Source organism: Lissotriton helveticus, chromosome 9 (genome assembly GCF_964261635.1).
Source record: "Lissotriton helveticus chromosome 9, aLisHel1.1, whole genome shotgun sequence".
Taxonomy (NCBI): Eukaryota; Metazoa; Chordata; class Amphibia; order Caudata; family Salamandridae; genus Lissotriton; species Lissotriton helveticus.
Window position 1 is genome coordinate 344,577,445 of NC_136070.1, and position 25,424 is coordinate 344,602,868.

At 43.0% G+C, this 25,424-nt stretch overlaps 1 protein-coding gene across 1 annotated transcript in view; it reads left to right on the forward strand.

The window, feature by feature from the left end:
• SLC24A4 (solute carrier family 24 member 4) overlaps positions 1 to 25,424 on the forward strand; it is a 578,300-nt gene that overhangs the window by 396,783 nt on the left and 156,093 nt on the right. The window contains exon 7 of the mRNA XM_078662057.1: positions 22,406 to 22,480. Within this exon, the coding sequence (XP_078518183.1) occupies positions 22,406 to 22,480 (75 nt within the window). The remainder of the gene's footprint in view (positions 1 to 22,405; positions 22,481 to 25,424) is intronic.

Here is a 25,424-nt window from a genome sequence, read left to right on the forward strand (position 1 = left end):
AGATATCTACTTAAGAAAACATTGCACCTTGCTCCTCAAGAAACATTTTACATTTGAAGACATAATTCGAATATGAATTGCCTAAAACCATAAAAATAAGTTACAAACCAACCACTTACCTTGACAATATTGTTCATGTCAATAACTTTTATACAATACTGTTACACGTTGATATTTAAAAGTCAGTTCTGTGGCACCACATCTCTCAACACTGAAATGCTAGTGATAGTGGACATTATTTCACATACTATTTGACTGCTGGTGGCATCACAGGATTGAGGCTTTTGCCATTGTTAGCCTCACAACTGCCTCCAGTATGATGCTGAAGGGCTAGGAGAAGAGCAATGAGGAAACTGTAGAAGTAAACCTGACCCATGAAGGCCTCTTTACTTTGTGTTCTTCCTAGTTTTTCCTACTGCACTCTTAAGCCCCAACACCAGGATTAGTAAATGTAGTGGCAGAAGTATCAAATGACAAGAGAGGAGTATCTTCTCCCACCACTGGCTATGCGAAACGTCATAGGTGTGATAGTTCAGCACTGGAGCCGCCGGGCGGGGCCAGCTATTTGTATCTTCCTGCAGACCATCCCACCTCCAGTGCTCCAGAAGGCATCTGGAGGCCAATGGCAGAAGATCTTAGTTGAACAAGAGCTCCTCGAAAAAGGGCCATGCCCGAAATGCATCGGAGCGTTTTTTTGATTTAAACATGAACTGGATATCATGAAATAAGGATATGAAATGAAATATTCATCCAATGAATGTCATGTATAAATGAATTTATGAAACTCGAAAACATTGATTAAATCATTAAACAAACCTTTACGGAGTCTGTCCTGTGTGACGAACCAAAAGGTGTGCCCAAGCCCAGGGACGCACTCACGAGGTTTGTGCGCAACCAAGCATTCATACTTTAAGCGTACTTGGACGTTTACGCTACCTGGTGGAGCACCCAACCTTTTCAATTCTGATCTAAAACTTTATAACCAAACCGCCGCTGTGCGCCTAGCCATCACCAAGATAGTTAAAAAATCAACATGTGCAATTTCATCTTGCCTTTAATTTTTCAAAATGTATGAAGGATCTTTCGTGCCTTCTGCACCCAAATTCATTTCATTTTTCCACCCTGGACTTAGCCACATGACTGACGAATCAACTTGGAAGGAGAAGGGTGGAAAAATTTAAAGTTGAATTGAACTCACATTCTCACGCCCTAGACACTGGACAAGCAAATCTCACAGGCTCATTCTGGCCAGTTACCTTACATGTTCAGGCAGCAGACAGGTTACACTGGTTTCCCTTCACATTCACATAGCCTTAACCCTACAACTGTTGGTTGTTCAGAGATAGGAACATTTGCAGTGGTAGGGATATGGTGAACATGTATCAACACATTTTTGTCAAGTTTCCTTCACATGGAAAACATTTTACTTTCTGAAGAAAAACCTTTTAATTCAACCCTCGGTTAATATAGCGCTGTTTGGGGGCACTTTCTTATACTCACGCCACCACTTTTACTACATGAAGTAAACATTAGTTTAGAAGTTCAATGAGTGTGGGAATAGCCACTACCAATGTTTGGATATGCAAATTAAGCCATTGTGAGTGGTCACCACATTGTCAAAGCCAACTTCCAAGTCACTCTTATTGGACACATTTTTTCTTCATCCCCAATCGACGCTTATGAAAGATAAAAGTCAGGCTTCATGGTGAATTTATCACAGCAATATATGCCATCTCTACCTCTGAATGTCACGAGAGACTGGGTCTGTGGATCAGGATCTCAGATTAGCAGTGAAAGATGAAATTTTTCATAACAACCAACCCCGGTGTCATTACATGGAAGCAAATAAAGCGCTGTTGCTGTGATCTGTTGATACCTGCAGGTCAAAAGTCTGACTTTCAGCAGGGCTAGTTCAGCCTACAGGTAACCAGTAACTTACAGCATTTAAAAAATAGCAAAAATGGAGGATATTAGGCGCCCAATAAAAATTAGGTATTGCTAATATAATTTGTTTTTTTTATAAAGCACACTATCATGCAAAAATAGAGTCTTCTGACCCTGTCCAATGGCCCACATTGGCTTTCTTAATTGAAAAAGGGAGGTCACAACTGAGAAGTGAAGAACCAGCTTTAAATTACTTCCGGACTGTAAGCAGATTGGGCCATGCTCTAGGGTGAAGTGTTAACGAATACCAAAGGGGAGCTCCGTGCACCTGGGAAAGAGCCATCAAATGTCATATCAACTATTACTGTCACCTATTACATAGTGCTTTATTAAAATTTAAAAAAAAACACTACACTCTTACTCAGCAGCTAATTTACAATCCAAAGCATCCAACTTTTTTTTTCAGTTTAAAGAATTTTTATTGAAAGAAATGCAGGGTAAAAGTACAAAAAATGAACAGGTACTGTAGGGGAAAGAAAAAGGAGGGTAGAAGGGAAGGGGCAATATACGATGATGAAATAATAAAAGAATATAGGAGCAATATACTGGTAAATAATTAATACATGGTATAAAAATGAATCATGGAAAATCAGGAATAAAAAATACAAGAAATATGCAATATAATAAAATGCAAGTATAACAATGCAGTGAATTGAATTAGCTAACAAAAAGAAATGTGAAGGGTATCAGGGGGGTTTAGGGACTTCCTGCTGAGCAGGACTAGGACGGAAGGAACGGGCAGTACAATTATCTAAATATGAGGTGATAGGAAGCCATAACTCAGCACGTTTAATAGCCAATTGTGGAGGAAAAACAAAGGCAGTATCAAGTCTATGGTTATGACACACATTATACCACCAGGCCTTAAACGTAATATTTGACGTAGATTTCCAATTGACCGTGATTTGCTGAAAGGCAACCGCTAACAATAAATCAACAATTCGAACATTAAGATCAGTATGTTCCCAACATGGAGAAAGGCTTCCTAGAAAAATATGAGCGTGTGAAAATGGAATAGTAGTTGAAAAAATAACATTGAGTTGAGCCCATACTTGTAACCAGAAGGCATGAACATTCTTGCAAAGGAACAACATGTGAAACAAAGTAGCATTCGGGGAGGCACATGACCAACAAGTATCTGGTGTGGTGGGAAAACGTTTATGAAGGGAGGAGGGAGTGTGAAGTAAACGGTTATAAATGAAGAAAAGGGATTGCGTTAGGGAGGCAGCTCTAGAGGATTTGCGAATTTTCGACCAGATCTTATCCCAAGTGGAGATAGGCCAGGATAAGGAAAGGTCATTCTCCCACTGCTCCTCTACTTTGTTTTTGAGTCTAGGGAGAGGGCGCGAATGAAGATGTTTGTATAGGTGTGCGGCTTTTGGAAAGGTAAGCAAGGTAGAGTGGAGGTGAGTGAGAGGATCAGGAATGGATGCAGGAGGGCGAGAGTGGGGAAGTTTATTATATGTGTCCAGAACTGATGCCTTAAGAAGGAGATATTGGGGATGAGAAGAGAGAGGTAGTTGAAAAGTGAGACGAAGGGCGTGAAAAGGTAGGAAGACGGAGTTGGAGAACAATTGTGAGATCCAAAGCAACCCTTTAGTTCTCCAAGATTTCCAAAGTACAGGCCTACTTCGAATTAAAAGATATTTGTTATGCCAAATAGTAGAGGAGAGGAAATCAGCAATGCAGACGGGAGGCGGAGGGTTGGAGGATAGGAGAAGTTTAAGAGTTAGCTTATGTATAGGAGTGAGAAGGGAGGCAGGCTTACGTGAAAAGGAGATACATTCGGCAAAAGAGAAAGGGGAGAGAAAGAGGCGCTCTACCTTGGTCCATAAGGGACAGGGAGAGTCAGGGTTTTGTAACCAGAAAGAGGATTGACGTAACAGAAAGGCCTTGTGATAAGCAGAAAAATCTGGAAAATTAACTCCACCCTCAGAAATAGGACGAATGAGCCGAGCCAAAGACATTCTGGGTTTATTCTTACTCCAAAGAAAGGATGAGAGAATTTAATTGATTTTTTTGATGAATTTAGCTGGAATAGCAACGGGAAGATTAGATAGGGTATACAGAATAACAGGGGAAAGCATCATTTTGATCGTATCTAGGCGACCCCACCAGGACAAGTAAAGAGGGTGCCATCGAGCAGTGAGATCAGATAATTTCTGGATACATTTGGTTAAACAAAGGGAGACTGTATCAGGGATCGAGGGAGTAATATGTAAACCTAAATATTTGATATTGGAAGGACTCCAAGTAAAATTTGAGGCAAGAAAATCATTTTTAAAAGTGAACTTTGTCAAAGGTAGAATTTCGCACTTATCATTATTAAGCTTATAGCCGGAGACTGAGGAGTAATGTTGCACTTCCGATAAAAAAGCGGGGATAGAGACAGTAGGGATAGAGATGAATAGTAAAATGTCATCTGCGTAAGCAGCCAATTTAATGGAAAGGTCATTATAATGAAAGCCATGAATATTAGGGTTTTGACAGAGTTTAGACAAAAAAGGTTCTAGGGCCAGGTTGAAAAGGAAGGGCGAAAGAGGACAACCTTGGCGGACACCTCGACCGAGATCAAAGTAAGAAGAGACTTGGCCATTTGCGAAAACTGCAGCACGTGGGTGAGAGTATAACAGCGAAACTAGGGAAGTAAATTTAGGGCCAAAACCAAACCAGTTAAGGGTGTGGAAAAGGTAAGGCCATTCTACCCTGTCAAATGCCTTTTCAGCATCCAAGGCAATGGCTGCGAGAGGAGATTGGAGATGCGAGGATTTAGTCAGGATGTTGAATAAGAGTCTAGTATTATCTGTAATATAACGACCTTTAACAAAACCTGATTGTTCATCTCCGAGCAGATCAGGGAGCAGATGGTCCAATCTAAGTGCTAATAATTTGGCAAAAATTTTGTAATCTATGTTGACTAGGGAAATAGGTCTGTAATTCTTACAGTATTGGACATCCTTCCCTGGTTTGGGAATTAAACAAATATGGGCATCGGAAAAAGTACCGGAAGAGTTACCCAAATCAACAAAAGAATGGAGAAGGGATTGGAGTTTTGGAATAAGAAGCTTGGAAAAATGAAGATAAAACTCGACAGTGAAACCGTCAGGACCAGGTGCTTTGTTCAGTTTTAAACGGTTGAGGGCAGCAAGTAGCTCTTTTTGCGAGACATCAGATTCTAAGGAAGAGAGATCAAGAGGAAAAGAAGGAGGGACTTGAATGGTAGAAAAAAAGTGAGTGAGAGTCTGAGGGGAGGAAGGTGTATCTGAGGTGTATAGGGACTCATAGAAATGTGAAAAAGTAGCAAGAATGTCAGCATCTTTATGATGTAAATGGGCATCATCATCATATATCGAATCAATGTTTATTTTATTTTGTTTGACCTTTAAATAATTAGCAAGAATCTTCCCGGCTTTGTTCCGACCACCATAAAATTTGGCACTAGACTTAAGCAAATATAAAGAAGCATCTTCAGTAGATTTTTCATTAAATTTAAGTTTGGCAGCAACTAGAGATGTCAGACTATCCGAGGAGTGTGAGGTAAAATAGGCGTGTTCCAGTCTCTTAATATCCTGAAGGAGGGTTTTGGTGAGTTGACGGGCAGATCTACGTTTTTTTGCAACAAAGTTAATAATTAAATCACGTGCAGCTGCTTTAAATGCATCCCAGAGGGTATGTTTCGAAATAGGTGGGACATCATTAAACAGGAAGAATTCATCAAAAAAGGCAGAAAAAGAAGCAGAAAAATTGGGGTCCAGAAGGAGAGTATTATTAAAACGCCATCTCTTAGGACCCTCAGTTTTGGGTAAAACTTCAAGACTAATCAGAACAGGGGCATGATCCGAAAGTAAAATTGGACCAATTTCCGCCGCCTGCAAAGTTTGAGAGAGAGCATGCGAAACAAAAATATAATCAAGCCGTGACTGAGAACGATGGTGGGGGGAGTAAAAAGTAAACTCTTGCAAAGTTGGGTTACATAAGCGCCAAGAGTCAATGAGCTTATGTTGCGAAATAGCTTGGGTGAACAATTTGTGGGGCCTTGTGGGAATATAAGTAGCATCAGATTTCCTATCCAAAAAAGGGTCAAAAGGGTGATTGCAATCACCTGCAAGAATGAAATTATCATCCATAAATTGAGTGATACGAGGAGAGAGGTCAGCCCAAAAAAGGGGGTCACCTGTCGTGGGACCATAGACATTAAGGAGAGAGATTGGAACACCTCTAAGTGATAGTCTGACATGCGTCCATCTACCATTGGTATCAGATTCTTGAGAAAGAACTAACAAAGGGAGTGATTTGCGGCAAAGAATAGCAACACCATTACGTTTTCCATCGCCCTGTGAAAAGAAGACATCACCCACCCAACCTCTTTTGAGTTTATCAGATTCTGTGTCCGATAGGTGGGTTTCTTGAAGAAATGCAATATCAGTATTCAACTTAGCTAAGTGAGATAAAATACGTTGCCGCTTAACAGGTGAATTAATACCCTTAACATTCCATGAAACCAAATTCAAAGACATAGTGTACAAATAAAAGCATAAATGAACTGAGCAATGCGTTCCAGAAATAACAAGGAGAAAGAAAAGAAGAGAGTAGAATCAGAAAAGTAAAAGAACGGTAAGTAAAAAGTGAGAGAAAAGAAAGGGAAGTTGATGGAAGAAGAGAGTAGGAAGCAAGAAAAAGGAATTAAAGTAGGCAAGGAGTAAGTAAGACTTGAGGATAAAAGAACATCATCGTAATGGAAAACAGGAGCGTGTTGATGAAGGAAAAGGAAGTGAAGTAGGACAAGGAACAAAAATGGGACAAAAAACGTGAGGAAAACATACCTATTAAGGGAGAACATGAGAAGAAGATGAGGGGGGAAGGAGCCAGGTAGGGAAGGCAACACAACTGAGGAGAACCGGGCGAGGAACCAGGGAGATGTCATCACGTATCAATGAGTTCCTGTGGAAACAAATACGGGGTAAAGCTGAGAAAGTAATATAAAATAGAAAACAAGATCAAAAAATGAAAGTGAGGGAACGGACATAATGGGGAACATCGTAAAATGGAAAAGGAAGAAAAGCAAGCAAGTAAACATGAAACGTCATAAAAAACATGAAACATCAAAAACAAGGGGAAGCCATAACAACAGAACTTATGAGTAAGACTCAAAAAAGAGTAACATAATCAAGTGATGAGCCTAAAACATGAGGCGAACAACAACACAGCAATAAAAGAACGTAAGTCTCCAGACAGGCGTGCAGTATGAAGAATCAACCAGGAGAAGACGATGAAGGACCGGAGGTATCCATCGTAGAAGTACGATGAGCATTGATGAAACTCTGCAACCTCACCGGATCTTCATAGGTGGTGGTTTTGTTGTTATATGTAACCTTGAACAGACATGGATGATATAAACCATATCGGGCACCCATGTCGCGAAGGACCCCTCTCATACTGAGGAAAGCTTTCCTACGGTTGGCAGTGGCTTTGGCATAATCCTGAGCGAAGTAAAGCTGGGAATCAAGCCATGTCAATTTGGGAAGAGCCTTTGCCGCTGCAAGAACTTTCAAAAGATCAGTATATTCCAAGAAGTAGAGGATGACACCCCTAGGCCTTTGAGACATGGAGAGGGATGTAGGTAGGCGGCCCAAACGATGTGCACGTTGGATGTTGAGAGATGTATCCTGCGGTAGATGGAGCAATTTAGGAAGGAAGGATTTGAAAAAAGCAATCAGGTCTGACCCTTCAAGATTTTCTGCGAGGCCGTAAATGCGAAGATTATTACGCCTGCCTCTATTTTCCAACTCCTCCACCTGCTTTTGCAGAGATCCGACTTGTGAAGACAAATGTGTAACTTTGGCTTGTGATTCCTGAAAAGATGCAACAGAGTGTTCCACCGAAGAGACTCTCGTGTCAAGTTGAGACCAATTGTCCGTGAGGACTTGAAGCTTGGCATTAGTCTCCTCCATAAAAGGGCGGAGTGATCCAATTTCCTCGAGAAAAGGACGAAAGGAGCGTATTTCTTCCAATAGCAGCTCCATTGATACAGGAGATGGTGACTTGGGCGGAGAAAGAGGATTTTTCTTTACCCGCTTGGTGGTTGTTTTCCCCAATGTGGTAGGTGATGGCGTTTCCATTAGTTCCTCCGAACCTGAAGGTGAAAGAGAGTCCTCTAATTGGGAGAGAGCAGAAAAGACTTTGGAGTTCTTGATAAAAGCCACCTTTGTAGATGCTTTGAAAGAAGAGCGAGACATGAGTTGCTGTTTTCCCATGGAAAGGAGCAGAGAAACAAAAAATAAATGTCAATTGGTAGTGGCAAGGAAAAAGGCTGAAAACGACCCCAGTGATGAGGAGCCAATCAAGAAAAGTAAACAACAAGATGGCGGAGATGTGCAGCCAAGCACCTCACATAGCGTATCCACAAACCACGTTGACAGTCAAGTGATTTCGAAACAGAAATGAAGGTCAGGCAGACCAATAATAAGGACAAATCACCAAAACAGGACTCAGCAGAAAAATAGGTAAAAAGGAAGCTGTTGCGTCATTGAGGCAAATCCCACAAAAATAAATTAGCTGGTAAGGATAGTACGCAATCTACCATCCCTGCTTACAATGGAGCGAGAATGTATGCAAAAAAACATTCCAGAAAGCACCATAGTAAATATTAAGCGTGAAAAGGCAAATTGTGAGGTATAAATAAAAATAGTCCAACATATGGGAAAAGAGTGTGGAGCTCTTAAGATGGCGGACGTTCTGTATGAGCGAAAAATTTTACCTCAGGTATTGAGCGCTGACGAAAGACAGCAGCAAGACTGGGTCGTGAGGAGTTGCATGTGCGGTCCGGATGATGAATAGCGCACACTTGAAGGCTGGACGAAGACTTAAAGTCGTCTCCGCGATAAAGCCGCTCCAGGACTGGATACCTAAAATGGCGGCTGCGCTCACCGGAACGTCCGTGGCTGCGAAGCGGCGATTAACTCCTTCACCGTCGCTGTAAAAAGGCCGCCAAGAGTGCCGCAGTACTGCAAGGATGTTCCAACATCAGTAGGAGGCTTCAGAACAGGAACATCGCGGAAAGGAAGGGAAGACTCCCGGTGCCTCGGCGGAGCTTCACTCAGGCGCCGCCATCACCTACGGCGCCAAGCCACGCCCCCCAAAGCATCCAACTTAATTGAAGAGGTTTACTACATGAAAAAAACACTCAACAAGAAAGTTTTTGCCTGACAAGCAGTGGGCTGTTTTAGAAGAGCAACACGTTGGGGGGCATTAAATAATAAATAGATAGGAATGCAACTCTCTAACAAACCTAGTTTATAATCCCATTTGGCTACATTAACTTGTGCAATGCTCTTTTGATATAAAGGTTTCTTGGGTAAATGGATATTTAGGCTGACTAAAGTCTCACATATTATGTTCATATGGTAACAGTTTTCTTGACTGGAACAAACAAAGACTTGCTTTGCCAAGCTGGATTTTTCAGTACCATGGAGAGAGCACATTGGTAATAATTAACTCTTGACCACCTGATCCAGTTCCATTCCTCTTGCCTGTTTAAAGTGCCCGTTTTCTCATTTTCAGCCGAATAGAAATATTGATAAATTGCCACATTACCACTGTATTGTTATGATTTATTTAGTCTTATTTTGGTGTGGCAATATTCACCTAAAAATGCAAAAGCCATCAAAGCCTGTTGATGCATTTAATGGGCAAATAATACATTGTATGCGCGTGCCTTGGTGCCGCTACTCTGGCAGCCCTTGGTGTTGATGCAAAAGCTTAAAGAATGTACGGATTCGTGAAACCTGCTTAGGGACAGCATTTAGGGGCAGTATTTCTTTTCTTTTTACTCACACCATGGCCAGACAGAGATGGTACTCTTAAAAGCTTAGATACTGGATAAGGATCTCTCAGCAGGTGTTTGTGGAGCCCTTTCACAACAGGGAATTTAAAAGCCAGTAGTTTCCTTTGAAGCAGGGCCTTGTAGCTCAGTTTCACCTCTTTCTAATATACCAGGTTTGCTTTGTTCGCCTTCTCCCTATAGGGCATGTGTGAGATTCGGGAGTTTCTGGCACTTCTAGTAGTGATGAAAACAGTTTCCTGCATGCTGCTTTGAACATGTAGAAGAAACGCTTCAGACAGCAACAGCAACTAGTCCCCTGAAGGGGATTTTAGCTTCCAATTGGCTCCCTATTACTTATCATATAGTCTGTTTGATGTTAAGTTTGATTTGTTTATAGCACTTACTAACAGTTAGTAATTCAGTAATTCAGGTTTTTTCTTGCTGCTAAGCGGTGTCATTTGAGGCTCTTTGCCCGCATAGCTTTCTTAATGGAAAAAGACTATGGAGGCGGACCTGACATCTTGGGCCTTATTTATGAAGGCCTTGCGCCGCCGATGCGTCACTTTTCTCCATTTTAAAAGTGACGCACCGGCGGCGCAAGGCGTTCATAAATAAGGACCCTAGTGTTTAATATCTACTTAAGGGCTTGTAGTCTAATTGAGATTGGTCTATCACCTTATGTGTGCAGAAACCTTTTTTGGCTGCTTCTCTTTTTCTCCAGGTGGTATTTCTTTCCAGTCATTGGTCTATTTTCAAGATACCCGCTAAATGGATTTTCAATGGATTTTCTTCAACAGTGTAGAGATCAGAATTTGACGTAACTCGACCGTCACTGTTTTCGCTCTTTACCCCTTTTCTGTACAGAGTAAATTTAGATATAGTATGCACGTTACATTGCTAGTTCACTTCCTTGGCAGTCTTGCTGCTTATTTCCTTGTATACTTTACAACTCTGGTCCACTTCACTTTCATGTGTAGGTAGATATCCTTCAGCATTCTCCACTCGTACTAACTAACTTCACGTCAGTGATCAGTGCATCATGTTCTTTTTTCATTCTAAACTTTATAAGAACACGCTTAGGAGCTAAGTGATTATTTTCTATCGCAAGGTTCTATTGATGCTTGGTGGGGCTCTTACTTTCCTTTTTTCATTGGGTTCAGGTGATTTGCTGCCCTCCAATTAGATTGTGGCTCATTGCGATTCAGGTGCATGGGTGGCTTTGATCATAGACAATTTTTATTTAAAAATTAGACCCTTACTCCAATGCATGAAAATCAGTTGCTTTCAATAGGTTTTTATGACATTGGAGCTGCCCATCTCAAGAAGATGATTTATTGATGCAGAAGATAAAATGAATGGTGATAATTCATTTTGAGCTCCAAAACATGAATACAGTAATCTATAATAATAATTGATGCACATTTTTAAAAGTGCATTACATTTCGTTTCCTTGTGCGCTCATGGCTTTTATTTAGCAGCACACATCACCCACACCACCTTCCTTCCAGTTCACAGTGCAACGCTGTACAAAAGTGTATAAGAACATTGAAAAAGATCATCCCTAGATAGAATTCCACCTGACAGGAGGTGTGAAGTCCTGTCTAGCAGGCTTTCGATGCCACCCATACTGTTGCAGATCTATAGCTGAATACTAGTCTGTGCATTTTCTATTTGAGTGTCTCCTAAAGTTAACGTGATGAGGGCCTATCCGCATCCTACAAATGATGGTATTATAGAGTGGCTGAACGCCCAGCGACCTGTCTCTGCATTGCTGTTGTATGGATTTATTCTGGTGGATCGCTTGTCAGAAGGCCAAATATAGCCCTTCCAGGTCTGTACAGTAGAGACATTTTGCATTGTGTAGTGTTCTGAATGCAATCCTTAACTTGGAGTCCATGAATGTCTACACATTCCTATACATTTAGGCACCTTATCACAGCCTTATTCAGGAATATTTGAAGTCAATTGATAAGCTTTTAATAGCCATTGATATCTGCAAATTTCTGTAGATGTAGCCACCTTATCGTAGCCTAATTCAGTAATATTTGCAGTCAGTTGTTCAGTTTTAATATCCTTGGATATCTGCACATTCCTATAGATTTAGGCACCTTATCACGGCCTAATTCTGTAATATTTGCAGTCAAATGATCAGTTTTTAATGGCCCTTTGTTAATACATAAATGAATAATGCATTAAATCAGCTGTGCTATTACTTGGCCCTTGTCAACCCTATTTTGTGATGGAGCTTTTAAGGAGCGACAGGGTTATCCTGAGCATTGAAAGTAGTACATTAAGTACATCGATCATGATGGAGATAATTCCCAGATTAGATTTCCCACTTTCTATGACGTGTCTGGTAGCAGGCAAAAGAGATCTTGTTGGGGTATGCCCTACGAGTACAAAAATTACACTTTTATTTCCCTTCAGGCGCAGAAAGCTATTGTAGAGCCTATGCAATGGATTAAGTCTAGAGATGCACTGATATTGCATGATTTCCTGGCCTTACACAGTCAGATGCAAATGTATTGTGCAAAACAATTGGAAATGCACCTTAAGAGGCCTAATATTTGTTCCATGGATCCCTATTGATAGTTTACAGGAGGAGCGCAGAGGTGTATTACAGAGGAATGACTTATGACATCCCTGAAATGGAATATTCCTCTAACCCATTGTGCTCTTGATGGCTTTGATTAAGGAGGCAGTAGTCGATCGATTTTAAGTTGTTTCTTGATATACTATTCATTCCTTGAGTCTATTGAGCTGATCTGCAAAATCCAAGGTATCTTAGTCGCGTTACTAGGTTGATCATTGTGAAAGTGGCTTTTATTATGTTTGTTAAGGCAATAAAGGGATCTTTTTCCATTCTTCTCAGAGGCCTAAAACCTCACTAAACGTAATGTAGGATGTAGTAGTTTGGCTCAACAAATTCATGTGTCGAACAGACTTCTGGGCACCTTATATTAGACATGTTTTGATTTATCCAAGGTAAAAACTTCCAGAAAAGAAGATGGGAGGCAGAGGAATAAGAGAGACCAGAGAGCTCGTCCTTCTTCTAATAAATGTCAACAACTAAAAAAAGCCTGTCTGATATGGATGGACTTAACCTCCACATGTATGGGAGAGCGTTAAGTTTTCTTAGATATCCCTCACCCACCAGGGTTTTCCCCTGGTGGCATGCTTCGTCATTGTGTCCATCCCGTTCTGCTGTGGAACAGGGCATGCTCTGACCTACGAACTATGTGGGAGCACTTATACATGTACATAGATGATGAAAAATAGTGAACAAATAGGAGTAGGGGGTTTATATGTGAGAATTAGAAATGCCCGCCTATTAAGCAAGATCCTATTTATTCTGACCTCTAGTCAGTATGATTAAAACAGTGAAAGCGAAAGTCAAGGTAATAATGTCTATGAGTTTTTCAGAGTCTACATTTTTCAAGGAATACCCTATGCCTTTTTCCTAATCTGGACCAAGGAACTAAACTCTCTGATACCACTCTTTTTATACCATATAGCTGCACACAATCAGCATGCTAAAGATATAAAATATATACATACTACTGCACCAAGTTGGTCGTATGGCTTAATAATCTGTAAATACATAATGGGAGAGTTATTCTGCCAGTATTCACGGGCTGTGTAGAAAATAAGACACACTACTATTGTTGGTAATATTGAGCATGTTGTGTCTATTTCTCAGTAAAAATACCTCTTTGTGACAAATTCGTGAGGAAACAGTAAAATCTTATCAGAGCTGGGCACTTCTAGTGAAACCAATGAGCCTTGTGACATACAACATAGAACACTCTATACATGTAAAAATACACCACAATCAAAAATGTTGCCAAAATCTTGCATCATGGATCCTCCAGGGGAAGGGGCGCCTCTAGTCACACTCTACAATAGACAGAGATATATGCGGGAGAGAGACAACTCGGTTTGTCAACATCGGTATACATGTGGCTTCTATAGTATTTGTCTTCATTGTGATTGATTTGGCTATGCTGTACTTACTTTATCAAAGCTACTCCCTTGTACAATGACCTACAGTAGCCAACCCGGAGAACGAATCTTACCATCCTATACACCCGTGTGCATAATAAGCATTACCCGGCTAGTGTTTGTCAGTGTCCATGCTACTGTTTAGGCTAGACCAATGGTGACTTGGAAATGGAACTGCTTCCGCATTCCAAGCAGTGTCCAACTGTGGGATCTCGCCACCGCAAAATCTCCTCGTCACTGAAAACATTGAACCGCTGCCCAAGAATGACAGCTCAGCTCATTCTCTGAATTAGTGTTTCTCAATGTAGTAAAGGACCGTGGGGAGAGCGGACTCTAGAAATATGACTGACCATGATGGAGCACGGTTTGGATACAAGAACTGGATTGGGGCGGTAAGTGCTTACCTTTGGACATAGAAAAATCCTTGAGAAAATTTAAATTTCAGATGGGAAGGCTGCAGTAGGTGGCAGAGAAGGGAGTGTAGTCATCAAATAGTCTTAGGTTGAAGCTCCGGTGAAGATTTCTACGGTCGGACTTAGTCTCTGAAATGGAAGTTGAAAATCTCCAGCAGGATGAGGCAGATGGCTGTAGCTGAAGACAGTTTGAAAAGGCCAAATACCCCTTTGACGAAGGACCGATGAAAAGAAGGTGCTGCTGCAAAGAAAATTGCAGCAGTAAAAGCTGCAAACTAAATCCGACCAACACTGCATCTTGGACGGATAGGCGAGCAGGTTGGTCTCTGTCTCCTCCAGGCTCTCAGAGCAGTTTTTAGCCAGAAGAAATCCCCACTTTTGGAGATTGGTTAGCTGGGCACCTTTAGCACATCTTCCAAGGGTCCAGGATTGGATGAGCGCCACTTGGAGGGTCAGGACTCGAAAGGCTGGGTTCAAGTGCGGGTTCATGATGGACCGCCTCGGATGTATGACATTACAACGCATGCTTTTACCACGCATGCCTTTACAACGCGGTTTTTACAACGCATGCCTTTACAACGCATAGTGCTTTGGGGCGCTGGATAGTGAATAGTTTAATTTACAATTCCAACTCCAGTCCCCGTGGATAGTAGGGAAGGTGTTGGATAGTAAATTAAACCTATTCCCTATCCTAGAGCGCCCCCCAGCGCAATGCGTTGTAATGGTTTGCGTTGTAAAAGTTGCGTCGTAAAGGCACTGCGTGGTAAAAGTTGCATTGTAAAGGATGTTCCCCGACCGCCTCCTGTGGCTCTGAACAGGAGGCCAGTAAACTCGCCCATGTGAGTCACTCTGGAGATCCTGTGACAGTTGAAGATCCAGTCCTTGTCCCCAGGTGGAAGGTGGCACAGCATCAGGACAACAGGACAGCAATCCAGCAGTCCTTCAGATCAGCAGTCCAGCAGAGTTCCAGCAGCACAACAGTCCTTTTTCCTGGCAGAGTGTTCACAGGTCCAAAAGTATAATGAAGAGTTGGTGTCTGAAGCCCCCCTTTTATATGGTGGTGCCCTGCTACTGTGAGGTGGAAGAAACTTCTAGACAGTGGATTTGAGATACCTGGAATTTTCTGACTCCCTTTCCATGACTCCAAGGTGGCTGTAGTGACAATGTGAGGCTGTTAGGCCTTTTGTGTGAAGGCTATTCAGTTGCAAGTGGCACTGTGAGCAGATCTGCCCCTCATCCTGCCAGCCTATGGCTCATTCAGGCACACCTAATCCCCCTATTGTGTGACTGTCTACGAGGAACTCACAAAGTCTAACTAACTGTAAGTCAAAATCAGTCATGTGATCCAGTCCCGTCTATAGGCTCAAAGGGCTGAGGCCAGAAAAAATATAAACTTTCTAAAAGTGACATTTTTAAAATTGTAATAAAAAATCCAACTTTACCATTAAAGAGGGTTTTATCATTACAGTTTCATAGACACCAAAAATGTCATAGCCACCTGCTCCCAATTAGAATTTTCAGCTTTTTAAATGTAATAAGGAGTCCCCAATGTTAACCTATAGGAGGGGTAGGCCTCACAGTAGTTAACAAAGAATTTAGAAATTGATCACTACCAGGACATGTAAAACTTAAAAATACTTGTCCAACCTTTTAATTGCACAACACACTGCTCTGTGGTCTACCTACTTGTGATTTATAAGTAAGAAAGGGGAGATTAAAGCTTAGCATGGGAATTTTAATACCAAGTAGGTATGGCAGATTAAAACTGCAATCAGACTGCAGTGGCAGATTTGGAACATGTTTTGAAGTGCTACTTAGATGGATGGCAGAATAATTGGTGCAGGCCGACTTTTAGCATTTAATTTACAGGCCCTGTGTATATAGGATACCACTCTACAAGGGGCACCCAAGTAAATTAACTGTGCCAATTGGGTATAAGCCAATGGAACCATGTTTGAGGGAAGTGATCATAGGCACTTTAGCACTGGTTAGCTGTGGCAAAGTGCACAGAGTAGTATGGACAACAAAAATATGTTCAGCAAAACGGAGACAGGGAGGCAAAAGCTTTGGGAGAACTACACCCTAAGGTTGACAGGTCTAACAATACACAGATATCCAAGGTAGATAAAAAGGATAGGTGTATGTGGATAAATACAAAACAATCCACTGTAAGGAACTCAATGCTTATTATCATTGTATATTAAAGTCTACAACAAATATTTATGTATTTATTAAGTTTTATACAGCGCGAACATGATCCCGAAGGATATCAGAGGGCTTTACAATTGGAGGGAAAGGAAGGTAAGAATGTTGCAGTACAGGCATCAAAAGTAATATCAACCCAAACACATATCAAATTGGCATACCAAACAAAAAGGTTACAGTCAAAAGGGGTCAACAAAGAATAAGATATAATAACTGGTGCATAGCGAACTGGGAGGGGAGCAAATGATTAGTAAAAAAAGAGTATCAACCAGCGCAGGGCTTAGGGTGTGAGTCTCATGCATTAGAGCAGACAATCTGAAACCCTTTCAAGGTAAGAACTTGTTCATAAGGAAGCTGTTTACTTCCAATTTGAAGGCAAGCTTGGAGGAGATTCTGCGTATTTCCAGTGGGAGAGAGTTCCAGATCTTCGGTGCAGTGCTGGAGAAAGCTCGGTGACACATTCTCTTTTTGCGAAAGAACTGTAGTTTCAGGAGGAGAGAGTTAGCACTCATGGAAGTTCTAGCCCCTCCAGATAATTCTAGTTTTAGCGCTAGATAACTGAGGGTTTTGAAATGGAGGACTTTGTGAGACAGGCACGCAATCTTTAGCTGTATTCTTGCTTCATAGGGTAACCAATTTAGGGATTTTAAGACTGGGGAGATGTGCACATTTCTTTTGTTACCTATAACCAATCTGGCCGCAGCATTCTGTGAGGCCCATAGTGGGGCCAAGGTATAGTTGGGGAGGCCACAGAGCGTAGCACTGCCATCATCTAGCCTCGGCAAAACAAGCGCTTGGACCACTTGCTTGAAGTCAGCTTGTGGGAGGAAAGGTTTGAGATTCCTGAGTATCCTCATCAGGGGATTAGCTCCCTTGCACACATTGCTAATATGATTCTACATCTTCAGATGCTTGTCCAGGGAGATTTGGCTGAGTCAATAATGAGGGGGGAGCAGTTGAAGGCAATGAGGTGGTTCATCCAAAGGTCTAACTTGGGAATGTGATTTGGAGGAGAAATGAGAAGGAATTCTGTTTTGGAGGTGTTGAGCAGGAGGTGGTTCTCAGTTAACCCGCTTTGAGTATTTATTAGGGTAGTGTTGAGTGATATGAGGTTATCCGGGGAGGGGATTTTCAGATAAAGTTGTGTATCATCCGCATACATATGAAAGAGAATGTCTGTGGAATTTAGCACATTAGCTAATGGTTCCAAGAACAAGTTGAAGAGCATGGGGGATAATGAGGACCCTTGGGGGACCCCCATGGATACTGGTGATGACTGGGAGAGAGTGAGTGGTATGCCTGAACTCTTTGGGATCTATGGTGGTGGAAGGACGAGAACCATTGCAGCACCGAATCAGAAAGGCCCATTCTGTGCTCCAAAATGAATAGGAGGTTGTTATGATTAACAGTGTCAAATGCAGAGGAAAGGTCAAGAAGGATAAGGAGGCAAGATCCATTTTGGTCAAGCATTTTTAAAATGTCATCCATAACGTGAGTGATAGCCGATTTGGTGCTGTGCCCACTCCGAAAGCCAGATTGATGTTGGTCCAGGAGATGGAAATTCTCGTGGTGAGCACAGAGTTGAGATTGGATGCCTTTTTCTAGGAGTTTGGCTAGAGTGGGGATATTAGAAATAGGGCGGAAGTTGTTAAGGTCAGTACTATCTGCAATAGGCTTTTTTAAAATAGGTGTTACCTGAACAGCTTTTAGGCAATACGGGATCTTGCCTTTGACAATCTTTGTCCAGATGGGGGTGACAACATCCTTGATTTCTTTGAAGGTGGAAGGTGGGAACGGGTCGCTAAAATTATTTGAAGGGTTGAAACTCTGAAGAATCTTGTTAATGTCTCTTTCACTGAGAGAAGTCATTGTTCTTGGTGCTCAGAATAATCGGTTCAATCTTCTCTAGCAGGGCCGGGGAGGGCGCAGACCCACCGGTTAGCAATAGAGCCTTCTTGGAGTCAAGATCAATATTGATGAGTCTTGATTTCTCAGTAAAGAAAGCAGCCAGGTTATCGCATGAAGGTGGGCTGACTCCAGAGTCCGGGTGATTTGGTGCTTCCAGCTCAAAACGTTTCTTGGGCGATTAGCGACTTCATTAAGTTGGGATCTGAAGTAGTCAGCCTTAGCGATCTTGATTTGTTTGTTATAGGAGCTCCTCACCGATCTAAGTATTTTTAGTTGGTCGGAGGTCGGAGGATGGTTTGGATCTCCAGGATTGGTCGATTGACCGAAGGGTGCAGCGTTCCGAGTTTAAGTTGCCGTTGAACCACGGTTTGGATATTTTTGTTTAGGCATTTTTTTGTTGGAGTGAAGCAATGGAATCCATGCTGCTAGAGATAGTAGAGTTGTAGAAGTCAGTGAGTGCATGTACCTCAGACATGTCCACTTGTGAAGAGAGGGCAAATTTACAGTGGTTTGCTAGATCGGCTGTATTGATATCACTGAGGTCCCTTTTCCAAATCTTCGATTTCGTTGGTTGAGCCTTCCTCCGAGAGACCTCCATGTTGATATAAAAGAGATGCTTTAATGATCGGCCCAATCGCGGGGGTAATGGTATCCAATGTGATAGTGTGACCTTTGGTGATGATGAGCTCCAGAATTTCTCCTTTATTACGAGTTGGCTGGTCACAATATTGAATCAACTCATGATCACTTAAGAAGGATTTGAGGCATGTTACAGCTTGGTCATTGGGGTTAGACCAGTGAAGATTGAAATCACTGAGGAAGATTTGGGACATAACGGAATCCACATTGCCAGAGATGATTTCCATGAATTGTTCAATGAAGGGGAGGTTGTTCCCATATAAAGTGAAAAAGTGTGTAGTTTGCACACCGGAAGGTTGTGACTTGAGATGTTGAGACAAAGGTATTCGTATGAGGATGACGTAGAGGACTCCGACTGGGAGACCAAGAGTGTGCTCCGATGTATACAAGCTAGGCCACCGCCCAGCTTCATAGCTCTGTCTAGACGAATTATGTCATGGATAAGAGGCAGGAAGAGGTCTAGAATAGGAGTGAAAGAGAGAGTGAGCCAAGTTTCAGTGAGGATGATGATGTCTATCTCATTGTGTTGGATGAGGTCGAATATGTCATAGGCATGTTTTCTGGCTGAACTGCAGTTAAGTAGTACACATTTAAATTGTACCGGTGTATGGGGGGGAGTCTGTATGATGTTCACTCTCATAAGGTTGTCTTTATGTTTGCCTCTTAGGATGTGAGGAAGTTCTTTGTTCGGGTTAGCATGAATTTGCCCCGGAGTCATCTTACTGGTGTCTAAGATAAGCGAGTAAGAATTGAGTAAGTCATTGATATCGTTAGACACGACATAGGCCTTCGCTCTTCTGGGGCGGGAGGGAGCGTTAGGTAGGGGTAGGGAGATAGAGAGGGGGAAGGCTGACCAAGGCGAGTTCTATCAATAGCAGGGGCTGTGGGCAAATTCGCATGGGAGAGGAGGGAACCGATCAGGGAAAGATGCTCAATTGAAAGGGTGTTCAAATCATGAAGTTCAACGGTGAGAAGGTGTAACTGGAGAGATATATCATCCAGGCGTGCCACCAGGTCTGAGTGCTGTGAGAGAGATAGAGGTTGTGTGGGGAGATCTGGCAGAGAGGATGGGTCTCGATGTGTGCCAGAGAGGTCAAAGGCAGTATTTTGAGGTTCCAGAGAGGTGAGTTGGTCATCGAGGACTTGCGGTGTTCCATGATGCATGGATAGAGAGGTTGATAAAAGTAGGAGAGTGCGAGGGCCATTGGCCTGTGAGTCTAGGACGGTCAAGTAAGAGTTGAGTGGGTTTAGCTGAACATGGTCCGTGGGGGGCAATTGCCAGGACTTCGGCCTTGCAGGTGGCGTGACGGGTGAACTTTTGTTGAGTGCAATGGCGTTAGGGTGAGAGGGAACCTCACCGCTCGAGAATCTGCCTGTATAGGACTGGAGAATGCTGAGAAGAGTGAACCAGTAGGCTTGCCCGCCTTCTGAGTCAGAGGTCCTGTGTATTGGGTCAGTCTGACAGGGGATTGAGAGGCTCTGAGATCATCTAAGGGGGGGAGAATGATTTAGGGAGAGTGTGGACCTCCCGGCTGTGGAGGAGAAAGGACTGGTTGAGTCCAAAGCGGTGATAAGGTGTGGGTAGGGGTCATTGGATTTAGCCAAGAGTGCCTTTTTGAGTGTAGGGAAGATGCTGGCAATCATGGCTAGATTGGCATTAGAGGCTTGAGTAAGGATGATACAATTATTGTAGAGGGTGATAGTGGCATTAGTGTTGAAGGTGAGCGAGGGCGACACCATTAATTTGAGAACATGAGGTGTTTTCCTAGTGCCAGATATTCAAAGCATGGAATAGAACACATTCCGCCAGCATGCTCATTTTGTGGTATAGAAGATGAGGTCATTAACTATACTATCCTTGTTTGCACAGAAGTAGACGTCTGAGATTAGAGTATCGGGTTTGCCTTTGAGTATGCGAGGTTTACGTTTTTTGGCTGCATTTTTGGAGAGGTTAGAAGGATAGTTGATAAAGAAGACATTATATCCCGAGGGGTCGGGACATATCTCCTTTCTGAAAGTGTGTCCTAGCAAGGAAGGGGCCCCCAAAAATTAGTATATGGAGGTGAGGGTAATTTTATTTAACAGATAAAGCTTATATAGACAGATAGTAGTCCTAGTTTGTAGGGAGAATAGGTTGGGAATGGATAGTTACAGGGCCATTATTTGAGACTTCAGAGTAGGTTAATTGGTGGAGGGAGACTGTGAAAGGAGTCTAGGGGGACTTGAAAGGTGAACGAAAAATTGGGTGCACAAACTAACAACTCAATATTAAAAACTGGCAGGTGTATTTCTTGCCTTTAGTAGTACTTCATCTCCTTCTGGCATCTCAGTTCATTGTAGATCTTGTAATTTTACGTTGTGCAGCTCATCTGCTGTATCACAGTTACATCCAGTCCTTGGCTTGATGGCCCATGTTATCAAGTGTTTAGATAGATGCAAGTCTGGCCGCTCTTCGTCTATGGGAAAAGCTAGCACTACGATGAGGAGTTGCACCATTTGGATTTGTTTTCACTGGTAAAAGTATGGAGGGGAGATAATATGATGCCCTGCTGTAAGTAAATAAATAGAAAGAAAAAATGAAAAGAAACCTGTTCAGCCAAAGAAAAGGTAAGAGAATGAGTGGCATTTACAATGGCTGGATGCAAAGAGTTATATTTCCTTTCATAGGAAATGCATTTCACTCTGAACACACACACACACAACACACAGAATTGCACAACTAGCTTATCCCATTCAGGGTTATTCTTTTCATCCTGGTATCATATCCCGTCATAAATTCAGGAATACAAGTTCCAGAAAGCAAAGCATGATCCTGGATTCTATAAACTACTTGTACAATTGTGAAGCATGAGAGCAATGACAACATGTATGTTCTGGAATATTCTTCCTTCAGGGATGGCACTTGCAGTCTCAGTGAGGAATACAAAAAAGAGATGGGTGGCATGTTTCAATTAATGTCAGCCATTGGTATTCTGCTTTCAGTTTCTGGAATTAGAAAGGACAGAGTAGCACTTTCTTATGTTAGTGTGGCTCACATGCTGAATAGTTGTGCCAATGATAATGCCTTAGATTTATATTAAAAAGTTATTCGCCTTTAAAATATTGAGATATGTTATTTAAGATTTATGTGAAGAGTTCAGAATGTATGAGATGTAGAACAGCAAATCCCAACTACGATAAACAATATGTTTGAAGCAAACTATGAAGGAACCTATTGAGTGGCCAACACACAAATGTATCTCCTGGGTTACTTAACAGTTATGGACATCAATACCTTAAGTGCGTCATCTACAGTTATTTAAGGACTACCTTGTACCACATTATATTTGTCACAGATCTATTTTTCTGTGTATTTATTAACCCTCTGCTGAAGAATAGTTGGTTGTTTCATTTTTGTTTTTTGATACTTGAAATAAAAAAATAGTTAAAACAATATTTAAAAAAAAGTTGTTATTTGCTTCTCTCTTCTCAGGTTGTACGGCTCACGTGGTGGTCTTTATTCAGAGATTCCACGTACTACACCTTCTCAATCATCGCTCTTATTATTGTAAGTTATGAATCGCTCTTTAAATCTTCAATGTGTTTTCAAAATCTCTGAAGTAGCGCAAACTACGCTCCCTAAACTAAACTAAACTAAGATGTTTTGCAAGGAAAACGTAATATGCCTGTGGCAGTGGGCTTTTGTTTTGTATCCTCGTTTTTTCCTGTTCGCATGTAGGCCCACAGTCAGGCACGGGGACTTATTTTAGAATAATGTCAGGTGGGCTGTGATGGGTAAATGTGAGCCAAGGCTTTGGTGCCACGCGTTGATCTGAGTGGCCCATCTAGACCCTCATTGGAGTTGTACAATACTGGCAGGGAGCACATTCCACACCTGTAAATACTGGTGCTGTGTGGTAACACTTCACAAGTACAGTTCAATTATAAGTTAAACCCCAAGGAAAGGGGAGTAACTGTCTGGACCCTGTTTTATCGGGCATACAACTGCACAAAATTCCCAGTTCTGCAGGGTTTACTGCCCCAACGTGCCACCTGCTCTGAGCAGGTGGTAAATGAGAGCAGATAGTGTCTTTGCAGGATGGGGTGAAGGAGAATCAGTAAGTGGAAAAAGAGCCCTGGCAGGACACTTGCTAAAGAAGGAGGTCAGACGGAGCCGGTGGACAAGACCGGACTACTGCTGCAGCCGGAGCCTATAGCGATTTTAACTGTCTACTTTCTCTGGTCAGAAAAATCGAATCCAGTGTTCCCCACCAGGGAAACAGGATGCAAAAACACTGTGTCCTTCTAAATAGGCAGAGTGGAAATGCATACAGGAATTCCACTTCTACTTCCACACAACTCAAAATGATGGCTCTTTTAACGTTGCTCACCTGGTCCGGGCCTTACGTGCTGAAAAGACAAAACCTAAGAACTCAGGCCCTGATTCACAAAGGGACTACGCCCTCGAGGCTCTGCAGTTGTGGGGGGTCTCCGCACTCATGGCGGAGGGCCTCCGCCATGAGAATTCTGATTGGGGAGATTCCTCCCCAAGTGCAAAGACTACCCCACGACTGCGGGTTCTCCACCACGATTGTGGAGGCCCTTTGTGAATCAGGTCCTCACTATGTATCAGCAAGACTGGCCCCAAGAACAGTAACGCATTGTTTAAAGCAACTTCTATCTTCCCCAAGAATGGAAAAATCTACCCTGAATAACAAGGATATACTGCCCTGAGATCATTTTTTGAAGGACGTGGTAGTTGTGGTTTGAAAAACTCATTCTGAAAAGGAAGTGAAAAAACCTTATAATTGAAACCAGGCATGACGTGAACTCAGCCAAGTAATGAGTGCCTTTTTCTTATTGCTCTTTTTTGGTTCTTATTACATTCTTCTTTTTCCTTTTTGCTGCCTTAAAACTTCCTAGAGGACAGGGGCGTGTCCAAGATGGCAATGTAAGTGGACGTTTCTCTAGCTCGCTCCGCACCAAACCGCCAAATATCCTGTAATCAGCCATCACAGGATCACTAGCGGCACACGAGATCGGCGGAAATTGATTCCCGGACGACCTGCAATCGCGCTGTGCCCCCCGGAACCCTCCAATATCACAGGGCAGTGCGGTGCAGACGCAGAAACTTGGGCCCATGAAATCCCGGCCCTCCCCCCTGGACCTCTCTGGAAGACACATCCGGCAGAGAGAGACTGTGCCGGTGAGAGCTGTGTCCCCCGCCAACATTCAAAGACCGTGAGTGCGTGGCTATATCTGGAGCTGGATACTGCAAGACGCGGTCCAGCCGGGCGCCCACCACTAAGCCTTCACCGGAGTAGATCCCCGTTCAATCTCGAGGTAGGGGCCACCACGCAAATCAGGTCATCCGATCAGCACCCAAAACCCACTGGTGCTTCCCGCGCCGAGCCCCACAGATCAGCTGCAGCATGTGGGACTGGGCCCTCTCACAGAGGCATTCCTCCACTACCCTGTAATATCGACCACCTCCACGAGGCCTGCGGGGCTCCCTGCTTTTCTATGTGGGCCACTGGGTCAGTGAGACCTGCATGGCCTGACTACACCCAAGAGTCCACTGGGCCAGATTCAGATCAGCAGCTAGCGCAGCACTGCGGCCCATGACCTGCATTGACCACACGCAACCCTTCGTCACTATTAGGCCGGGGAGACCTAATCCCGCTTGGGGAAAAAGTACTAGGCCCGATGCGACCCCTCACCTGCTGCAGCATGGCAACCCACTATGGAACCCCCAATTAATAGGACTGCACCGGATAGCGCCCCCACCGAACAGCGCCAGTAGGCACAAGCACCTCTACACTACCCTGTCAGGACGCAGCCGGTGCCTACTACCCTGCTACCAACACAGGGCTTAAAGCCTCTTCTACCTTGCCTGGCCATAAACTACATTCGCACCATCATACAGCACCCTAGCCGCCGAACACAGGTTGGACAAAACAGGCAATGGCGGCACCACCCTGTCTTGCAATGTGCTCAGCAGTAGGGCACAAACACCTGGACCGAAACGCTTACTTCTCCCCTCTCCCTGGAACCTACGGAGCACCACTATTGCCATGATGGGAAGCCAAGACAGAACAAACAGCAGCCTCACACCAATGACACACAGGGCCTGTACTTTGCACCTTGGGCACTGAACAGGCACCTGCAAGACAACCTATGCCACAGGCTGACCTCTCGCACCGCCTAGATGAACTTATGGTGATGGACATTAAATCCACTCTAGTCCCTAAAATAGATACGATGTGTGCCGAGCTTGGCTTTCTGCTTGAGGACCACAAGAAACTGAAGAAGAGATTGGAAGATGTGGAGTCAACAATTGCATCTGTGATGCCTTCCTTGTCCTCATCAGTGGCCAAAATTAAAACACTACAAGAAGACGTGGAATACCTTAAGAACCGTGTCGAAGACCAGGAGGGCAGATCACACAGGAACAATGTACGCCTGGTGGGTGTGCCAAAACGTGTTGAGGGACAGAGTATGGAGCTATACCT